This window comes from Pollachius pollachius, assembly GCF_949987615.1.
Source record: "Pollachius pollachius genome assembly, chromosome: 14".
Lineage (NCBI taxonomy): Eukaryota > Metazoa > Chordata > Actinopteri > Gadiformes > Gadidae > Pollachius > Pollachius pollachius.
The window spans coordinates 558,574-569,199 of NC_136947.1; the positions used below are offsets into that span (position 1 = coordinate 558,574).

The 10,626-nt window shown below is 47.4% G+C and overlaps 1 protein-coding gene across 1 annotated transcript; it reads right to left on the reverse strand.

The window, feature by feature from the left end:
- Positions 1-169: 169 nt before the first annotated feature.
- Positions 170-9,565, reverse strand: mcm6l (MCM6 minichromosome maintenance deficient 6, like; the record flags this gene model as incomplete). Its single annotated transcript, XM_079751398.1, has 17 exons — positions 170-286; positions 618-757; positions 1,234-1,419; positions 1,863-1,974; positions 2,865-3,026; positions 3,480-3,608; positions 4,006-4,161; positions 4,335-4,442; positions 4,779-4,920; positions 5,339-5,480; positions 6,331-6,481; positions 7,028-7,173; positions 7,310-7,475; positions 8,121-8,370; positions 8,729-8,839; positions 9,067-9,213; positions 9,462-9,565. The coding sequence occupies 17 exons, from the start codon at positions 9,563-9,565 to the stop codon at positions 170-172; spliced, it is 2,469 nt and encodes an 822-aa protein (XP_079607524.1).
- Positions 9,566-10,626: the final 1,061 nt, after the last annotated feature.

The following is a 10,626-nucleotide window of genomic DNA, read 5'->3' on the forward strand; positions in this document are numbered from 1 at the left end:
GTAGGAACCAATGTGTTCTTCGTATATTACAAAGCGTAAAGTGATGGTCGAAAGAGCTCGCCAGTTAGTCAATCCATAGCCTAAAATGAAATAATTTGACAAGAGAAGACTAGTTATGCAAATACAATTTTTTATGTTATTTTTCAAAGCACGGATAAGAAAAAATGGGTCATTCTAATGTGTAGTTGGGATTGACCACCAAGACGGGGTCCTCTTCAGTCGTCGGAGCCTCCCCGTACTTCGACCGTTTGAGGCCCGTTTGAGTCAGCTCAATAATGACGTGGTCCTGAACGGGCGGAGGAGAGAGAAGGCAACGTCTTAAAGCTGCGCAACAGCGCCATCTCCTGCTTGACACTGAAAATGACATGCCTTGATCATCGATTTGTAATAGCAGGGCCGTAAACAGGTGTAGCTCATTTGGTTGATTAAGCATCTATAGGCAGGCTAGTGGCCATAAGATACACTCATGTGCACCCCTGTGATTAAGGTGTAGAGAACTGAAGCAACTGTAAAGACTTGACACCCACAATACATTCAGAATATATTATCAAAGTTAAAATCGAAATGATGTATGCAGGGCATGAAGACATAGAATAACTCTTGACAGCATTTCTTACATAGTTGATGAGCCGGTGAAGGACTTTTTCAAACAGCGTTTTCTTTGAGATCAGCTCCTCCTCTGTTTCAATTTCACTCTCCATCTCTTTCAGATACCAGTTGACCAATTCACTCTTCTTCAACGAGCCCTCCTCGTCGACTGTGGACGGAGAAATAAAAATCAACGCCATCTCCGACTGAAACGTATTCAAAGCATTCGCCTCAACTTGCATTAAAGATTTACATTGCAAAATGTACTTTCTTGATCCAATGACCACATAAAAAAAAAAACAGATCCTCCACAAAGCAACATCAGCAGGCATGCATTTTGAATGAGTTGGTTTAACCGAAGGGTTGAAGTGGTTGCCCACCTAAAAGTAAACCCAAATGAGACCACTCATGAACTGTGGTACTGTCATTCATCTCGAGTAGAAAGTTGTTATTAAAACTGGGTTTTCCCATAGATTAAGAGCCTGCCCTCAACACTATATCTAGAGTTGTACTTTGCTTACACATCAGTATATTGAAACACCAGTTGTATCATGCACATTTACTTCTGGTGCAGAGATCGTATAAGGCCCCCATTATGAATAGAAATCCACATCACATGCAGGTCAGAAAGAGTGTTCAACCCACTGTCCTCCATCCTGTGCATGTGGAGAACGATGAGGTTGGAGATCTTGCGGTACTCCGCGAACGACATTTTCAAGACCGCCTTGGGGGCAGAGGCGCTCTCTGTGATTGGCTGTTGCTCCTTGTCCGTCACCGCTCCATTGACCCCATTGGTTCCCTTCTCTCGCGCTTCCGCCGCATCATTCTGGTCTGAGAGGAGAGGGGAGGGTGAAGTCGTTCGCTGCTTAATGTTTATCTTTAAAGGCTAAATATATCGCCTTTAAAAAAGGGCATTATTTAAGTAACTGCCAGCATCTGTTATAGGCTACATCTTAATGAACGCAATATGGTGAATACGGTGGTAACAATACTTTTCTTCTGACAATATAGACGGGAATTTTCAGTGTGCCATATAACAATTTGTTTTATGTGAGAAAAATAAAAAACGTTGTACAAACAAATTGATGCTATACAGTGTTCTTTCCCCCCCCCCCCCCCCCATCTGTCCCCAACAAGTATGACAAAACCCAAACTAATCTTTACCAGTATAGCTCTTATTCCCACCCCCTACGGTCACACACACACACACACACACACACACACACACACACACACACACACACACACACACACACACACAGTTTCCCTAGTACCGTGAATCTCCTGCTCGTCTTCCTCGTTCTCAAAGTTGATGTCGGGAGAGTCCACGCGGATGATGGATTTGTTGAGCAGACGAAACGCCTCCTTCACGTGTTTGGGCTGGACCTGAGGACGACCGCAGGCTGGAGAGAAGGTCTCTGGGTTTGGCGCTTCACATTACAACTACCGGGTAGCCATGGAAGACCCATCTGGGTGAACAAAGTAGCACCGTTCTACGCTATCATACTCTTCTAGTACCGTGGTGGTTGCCATCTTTTCCCAGGCGCTCACCACCAGTCCAACACCAGTTGGTCTCTTCATACACAACAACCGTCCCCTAATGGGGGTCACATGGGATTCAGAGACCAGTGCGTTTGGGTACTGGGCTGGGGGCAGGAGGCTCCGCTCCAGGGGGCAGGAGGCTCCGCTCCAGGGGGCAGGAGGCTCCGCTCCAGGGGGCAGAAGGCTCCGCTCTAGGGGGCAGAAGGCTCCGCTCCAGGGAGCAGGAGGCTCCGCTCCAGGGGGCAGGAGGCTCCAGGGGGCAGGAGGCTCCGCTCCAGGGGGCAGGAGGCTCCGCTCTAGGGGGCAGAAGGCTCCGCTCCAGGGGGCAGGAGGCTCCGCTCCAGGGGGCAGGAGGCTCCGCTCTAGGGGGCAGAAGGCTCCGCTCCAGGGGGCAGGAGGCTCCGCTCCAGGGGGCAGGAGGCTCCGCTCCAGGGGGCAGGAGGCTCCGCTCCAGGGGGCAGGAGGCTCCGCTCCAGGGGGCAGGAGGCTCCGCTCTAGGGGGCAGTGGGTACCAGGCTGGAGGGGGGGGGCAGGAGGCTCCGCTCTAGGGGGCAGTATGCTCAGCTCTAGGGGGCAGGAGGCTCCGCTCTAGGGGGCAGGAGGCTCCGCTCCAGGGGGCAGTGGGTACCGGGCTGAGGGGGGGGGCAGTATGCTCCGCTCTAGGGGGCAGTGGGGCAGGAGGCTCCGCTCCAGGGGGCAGGAGGCTCCGCTCTAGGGGCAGTGGGGGCCGGTACCTCGTCGGAGCAGTACATGCGGGTCATGGCCTCAGACAGACGCAGCATGCTCTCCAGCTGCCGCACCGTGATCCTCCAGGCCGACTTCATGCTGCCCGTGCTGTCCCTCTGACGGAGCAGCTTGTACTGCTCCACCACAAACTCCCGGGCGCCGGGCGTGATCTGGGGGGGGGGGGGGGGGGGGGGCGGGCCGCGTGATAAAGGGTCATCACGGTACACCATTCACAGAAAAGGGTCAACTACATCGTGAATAAACATAATTATAAAACTTTAAGCTACATAAATGTGCAGCTCTGGCGTCGGATGGAGTACCATGTTAAAATGGATGAGAGCATGGCCCGGTATTTATACGCCAGGACAATGGTGATGCTCTCACTTTGTAGCCATAATAGTGTTGAAACGTTACATCAAGACCGCACACTTGCTTCAGTTCTATTCCATGCAGGGCTGTCCTATGACGAATTAGCGGGACAATCTACCCATTTCATTCCATTAACCATACAACACTAGGGTTCAATAGTGACGCAGACAACGAGAGTCCGCACAGCCTTAGAAACTAGAGGAGCTGTATCAAAAGTTCATACAAATAAAAAAAATAATTATTTTAGAACTGACCGTGGGTTGGAACTGCCTGGCAAAGAGGATATACCTCTGGACTTCATCTGGGGAGTACACCCTTTGCACAGACTCCATGTTCCTGCAGTGCAGGTCCACTATACGGCGAGCGATGGCATAGTCCGTTACCTGGGATACACATCACATAGTGAGCGTTACCGTAAAACCACAGAGGGACTTAACCAAAAAGAGACAACGGATTATTTGAATTGAAGCACTACACACTAGATTTGTCAAACATAAGAGGTTTGTTTATGTGTGTGTGAGATTGGGCCCTTCACAGAATGCAGTGCTTTGATAGTACCATTCTTCAAACAAAATGAGAGGTAAGCATTTATCAGTTATAGAATGTGATACTATTGATACCATTATTGAAATCACCATCGATAAGCATTGACTAAAGATTATCCACTTATAATATATAAGCTACCAGCTAAATCAAATGTCACACATTGTGACTTCAATTCCGGGGCGACCATCCAGCAAAGAGGCGGAGCTGAAGTGTGTCCGATGGCGCCCCCCCCACCTCATTACACTCGTCCACCAGGATGAAGAAGAGGTCGAAGCGGGACATGATGGGGGCGGACATGTTGATGTTCTGCTTCAGGGACTTGGAGCGGTTGTAGCGGCCGTCGATGGGGTTGGCAGCGGCCAGGATGGACGTCCGGGCGTTGAGCGTCGCCTTTAGAGAGGAAACTAAAGTTACACCGCAGTCGTTGGGGGGTCACTTCATATGGTGTTAAACTAAAGTTACACCGCAGTCATTTGGGGGTCACTTCATATGGTGTTATGGTGACAATGTTAAAATGGTTCCTCACATTTAGGGAGAGGTGAGTGAGTGCGGGAGTGAGGAACCTTGATTCCAGCTTTGGTGATAGAGATGGTCTGCTGCTCCATTGCTTCATGAATTGCCACCTGGTCCTTCAAGTCCATTTTGTCAAACTCGTCGATACAGCACACCCCCTAGATAAGAACGGAAACACAACTGAAACCCATCAGAGGCGAGGCTACTGGCACACGAGAGAGCAGCTTATCACTTCAACACAGACAGCATCAAACACAGGCTACGAATGAATAACAGGTCAGGCATTCCCCGTGGTATAGGGCTGCAACGAATCTCAGATGACAATCCCAATTTAATGAAGTACAAATAACAAAAAAGTGTGGCTAAATGTTGCACTTCAATTCAAATATTGGGGTCATGGATCATTATCAAAAGGGATAGATGACAGGTCGTGGTTAGAGACAGGAGGAGGTTAACAGGTCGTGGTTAGTTAGTGGGGTCGTGCTGGTCAGTACGTTGTCAGCCAGCATGAGGGCTCCGGCCTCGATGACGAACTCATGAGACTCTTCGTCCCGGACGACGGCGGCCGTGAGCCCGGCGGCGCTGCTGGCTTTCCCGCTGGTGTAGACTGCCCGCGGCGCGAAGTCCTCCACGTGCCTGAGGACGAGAGGGGCGAGGACAGGAACACAGAGCAGAAAGAAAGGTCCCATACCATACCGCCAGGTGTGAGCGGGATTAGCCTTTACAAGCCGTTTAGGAAATGTGCCTCTTCTGACATCACATGCGGGCGCGTCTAGAGGTGTGCTGGATAGATCAGTCCCAGCCTCCCCGGTGGACTGGAGAAAACGTTGCTCATCTGTCCGTCACACATCTAGATGGACACGCCCACTCGTTACCTCAGAAGAGGCAGATTTTCAAAACGGCTAATCACACACACACCTGGTGGTATAGTGTCCCCTTTATCACCAACCGGTTCCAACCCCATCAGTCTAGTGTGTTGAACTAATGGGTGCAATCTAGTGACTCTTGCGGCACAATTTGAAGAAATCAAAAGGAGTGTGTGAACGGTTCGTACTTGAGGAACTGGCTCTTGGAGGTGCTGGGGTCTCCGACGATACAAATGTTGATGTCCCCCCTGAGGGATGTGCCCTCCATGGTCGTCTTGGCAACGCCGCCAAACAGCATCAACAGGATACCACGCTTGATCTCATCGTTACCTGGCAAACCCGGCAGAGTCATTAAGTCAATTTTTCCCGTGGTAGAAAAAACGAATTAGTTTAGTTTTACAAATGTAGGCTTGTTTTCTTCAGGTTGTGTTATCTACCCCCTCCCATCTGTTAACTGGTGTCATCTAGTTCCCTTTGTTAATCTCTTGCCTGGGGGGGACCGGTCACAAGTTCCCCTTATCTCTACAAGAAAAAACCCTTCATGTCAACATTTCCCCTCACATGACACATGGAAAAATGCCCTGCGGGATGGGGGGGGAACTGTTAAAAGGCTGTTTGAAACTTTATTCTAGGCTCACTCTGCTAGAGAAAAGACTATTGTATAATAACATGAATAGGTTCATCTTCTAAAAATATTGTGGGCTTTTATGAATTTAGACATCATCATCAGAGAGTGCATCTCAAAGAAATTGCCACAGAAATGTGGAAAACAAAGATCAAACTATTATGCATGTAGTTTACTTGAAGCAGATTTGTGCAGGTTGATGGTTGAAATGACTTGAAATGTCAAACTATAGTGCAGCACAATTGAGGGTTTGCTTTAATTCGCCCGTAAAAAAGCTGTGTTTGGTTAACCTCTCTTTTAATTAAAATTTAGATCCATCAACCATATTATGCAATTAATAAATATAAAAGCTTTAGGAACACAATACGAGAAGGTTGTGGAGATTAGTGTTACAACATCAATTTGACATATTCTGTGGCCATTCACAGCTGGAGTCATAAGGCGAACATAACATGAGATGCTCCTCAATGAGTCAACTAGAAGACGGTATATTTACCAGAGCTAAAGATGTATTTTATTTTTTTCCCCTTTAGATGACGTGAGGAGCTGGGTTACCGTGGATGGTGGGGAAGAGGCTGGTGCACAGGTTGTGGTAGAGGTTCTTGTCCAGGGTCATTTCAAACACCTTCTCCCACTCCTCCACCGTCATCTGGTCCTTGACGCTCTCAGCCGTCTGGCCCTCCTGCCGCAGGGCCTTCCCCCCAAACTGACCGCACACACACCGCTACCATGACATTGGGCTTCACTGCATCGACGTCTTCATTTAGAGAAGACGTCCTCCCTTTGTACACGTCTACCACAAACACGGGAGCATCCTCAGCCTGTCTGGGAGGGTGTGTAGGCCAGGGCAGGGCGATTAACCACATTTTTATTGCGATTTCGATTTTTGCGCAAACGTTCTCCAAACTAATAGTCATGTTGAAATTATTTTTTAGATATTTTGTTGAATTAAATGTATTTATTTTATTCATTAAATGTATTTATTTTATTCATTAAATGGTTCATAGATATTGTAGATCTGTAGCTGGTTACATATTTGTACATTATTCTCGATTTGACCATTGTGTATTTTTTCGAGAGAAAGGCTGAATAAATGCATCGTGTCTCCAAACTCAAAAACATTAGTTTGAATAATCGTGATTTCAATATTGACCCAAAAACAAAAATCGTGATTATGATTTGTTGCATAATCGAGCAGCCCTAGTGTAGGCTGATCACACAGGGTCAGACAGAAGGCAGGTTCCTCACTGACCCTTGGGTTGGTGGGGGCCACGTAAGAGGCCAGGAAGGCCAGTCGGTAGGACAGGTCCCTGACCCCCAGCGCCTTCAGGCCCGCGATGCCGTCCGCGTCGAAGCCCTCCCTGCCGGTCAGTCTGCTGCTGGTCTCTGAGCGGACGGCTGGGGGGGGAGGAGGGGGGGAGGAGACGAAGAGAAACGCAGACGAGAACAGACTTCAGATATGAATCAGGAGTCTGCGTCGAGAACAGACTTTAGACGTGTATCAGGAGTCTGCGTCATGAGGGGGGGGGGGGACCTGCGGACGCCAGCGCCGACACGTCCGGCACCACGATGAGCGTGCCGGTGAAGTCGCTGTGGTCCCCTGCCTGGGCTGTCTCCACCGCCTCCGCCCGCAGAACCACCTCCACGGTGCGGGGGATGGACCCCCGGGGAAGCTCCGCCTGCGTCTCCTGGATACGCACCTGGGGGGGGGAAATACATCATTAGAAAATACACCTCAAAAACATAAATGTTCAGGTAAGGCCTGTGATTCTTACCTTCTATGACACTGAATCAATTCACATTCTCTAAAAAATAAAATCGACGCAAACACAAACAGAGACAAAAACTTGAAGAAGAAACTAAGTTACACAGGAGAGCTTTCATATCATGTATGTATGTATGTGTGTGTATGTATATATATATATATATATATATATATATATATATATATATATATATATATATATATATATATATATATATATATATATATATATATATATATATATATATATATATATATATATATATATATATATATATATACATACATACATATACACACATACACACATTTCAAGGTTTATTTTTACATTTTTATGCTTTATGATAGAATGAGAAAGACAGAAATGTATGGGAGATAGAGGGCAGGACATGCAGCAAAGGACCACGGGCAGGGATGGATCCCGGCCGCTGCGGTCAGGACTGGGCTGCAATGATCCGCGCTCTACCCCGTGAGCCACCGCCCCACAGGGGGGCTTTGATAGCCGGGGTATTCCTCAAACGCTCAGTTCACACATTGGGAGCTCGGCGACGCAATCCCAAGGCCATCCCTCCGTCCGCACCTTCTGGAAGTCCACGAAGCGGGACTTGTTGGCGTCCAGCATGAAGCGCTTGCGGTTGGCGCACACGGGGTTCTTGCAGACGTTGGGCTGCGTGTAGCGGAACTGCTGCTCCACGTCCTTGATGAGCGACTGGCAGTCCAGGCACAGGAAGGTGCCGCTGACCAGCTCCGGGTGCACGGGGTGTGTCCGCACCACCTGCCCGCTGATCCGCAGCAGGGAGCCAATACGAGCCGCCGTCAACTCCCGGATCCTGGAGGAAGAGGGGGGGGGGAAACGCACAACAGCGTGACCCTCCATTCATTGAACGTGGTACACATCTCAGTCTGTGGCAGTGGCACATCATTTGGTGCCACAGAACTTGGTGATGGTATCCATTTTATATGAAATTTGAAGTAGGCCTACATACATAAATATTCAAAAGGAAAAAAAAAACGGTGATTTTTTTATAAACATAGCATGAGAAGAAGAATAACATTAACAAGAATAATCTAAAATAAACATAAGTCAAGTGACCATTACTTTTTATTGCCACCGGAGAGGTGCATGTCCTAAATGCCACCTTATTGGTGTCGATGCGAAGTCCCGACACGTAAAGAAACAACGCTTACTTTTGTCTGGTCGGAAATTCAGAGAAGGCAACGTAGAACTCTTTAGACGGGGGGATGTTGCCGTGGTCTCTGGCAAAGTGCCGCACAGCCTGACACAGAAACGGATAGACCCTGTAGGGTGGGAGAATGGATCCTGTTGGAATCACACACACTGAAATGGCATCTATGTGGCATTCTTGAACCCAAACCGATGCAACATTCTGTAGGATACTCTTCTAAAAACAAACACGTGTGTGTGTGTGTGTGTGTGTGTGTGTGTGTGTGTGTGTGTGTGTGTGTGTGTGTGTGTGTGTGTGTGTGTGTGTGTGTGTGTGTGTGAGTGTGAGTGAGTGAGTAACCTGTAGTACTCCTCCTGAATGGTGGTGGCCAGCGGCTGGTTGTACTGCTCAATGTTCATGAAGCTGACGGTCAGCGTGTTCCTCTCGGGACGGATGAGTTCCTCAGCGTCCGCCAGGTACAGCAGCTCACCTGTTGGGCTCTGAACCCTGAAACAACCGCTTACTGGTCAGTTCTACCACGAGGTTATTGGTGCACAACAAATATCACAATGATCAATTCAGGAATATTCTGTACAAACGGCAGACTTTTTTCATGTGAAGCACAATATTTAGACTCAATTAAATAGAAAGTATTCAAGGTAGATTTACAATTGAAATCGACTTCCCACACACGCACGTCGGGTATGATTACCAAGATACGCCTTTATAGAGCAAGATCAGACCAAAATACTCACTCTTCCAGGAACTCCAAAAATAATTTCTGACATTTCTCAGACAATGCGTCTTTCACGTGGATTCCCCCGTCCGGCCCCGTGTCGGTGGGTAGAGCAGGATCCATGAAGGCTGTTACTGGCGGAGGAGCAGCGAACACCGGCAGTGCACTACCGTGTACCTGGGTCGAAATTACTCTGGTGGTGGTGCAGGTGTGCTCACTAACCAACCGATTGAATTGATGAACTCCCCCTAACTTTTCAACAGGATATGACGCTTAATTGACACCTTTGTCCAATGACTTGCTGTTGCTCCACGATGAGAAGCGTAGGCGACTTGTAAAGCTATTTGCATTACAGAACCCACCGAATTGACAAGATTTCCCCAATCTACAAACGTCAACATATGTTGAAATGAGTTCCTTGCCAGAAAATGTTTTCCACAAAAAAATGAACTCCTGACATCAGGCGTAGACGAAGATTGCTAGTGACAAATGCAGAGCCACGCCCACTTCGTCCCAAATTTTACAATATACAATAGTATTTCACATATTGCATTTTTATTTCGTCCTTTCAAAGCTACACAAAAATACACTTGACACAGAGACCCTGACGGAATAACTAAGTTCCAATTATTGTTATATATACACAAATACTTATAAAATAAGGTATTTATGTAGTCATGTGTTCAAAGTAAAAGCAGCCCTATAAGCTGAACAGTAAGAAGACATCCCCAAACTGTTTTGTCAGGGTTGCCGTCAAGAGAATAGCACAAAATTCTGAAACATTTAACACACATTAGAAAGTCTTCAGTTATAAAAGTGCAATTGATATGCAATAAACCTATATTTATAGGTTTATAATACTGGGTCTTTACAGTGATGGAGAGGAAACTGGAGGCTTCCACAATGATGAGCTACTAGAGCATCTACATGAACATCTGCTCCACGCTCAGGGTTCGCTTCAGGAGCAACACGACATCAACACAGAATGACAGGATGACGTCAGGGATTGTATTTACAAACTTTTTATTAATGTCCTTTTGATTCAACAAGACAGATCACTTCCTTTATGATGATGCTTCAACATGGATGCCCTGCTTCAAACCAACAGATCACTTATATACACACACACATACACATATATACGTATATATACACACACACACGTATACATATACACGTATATA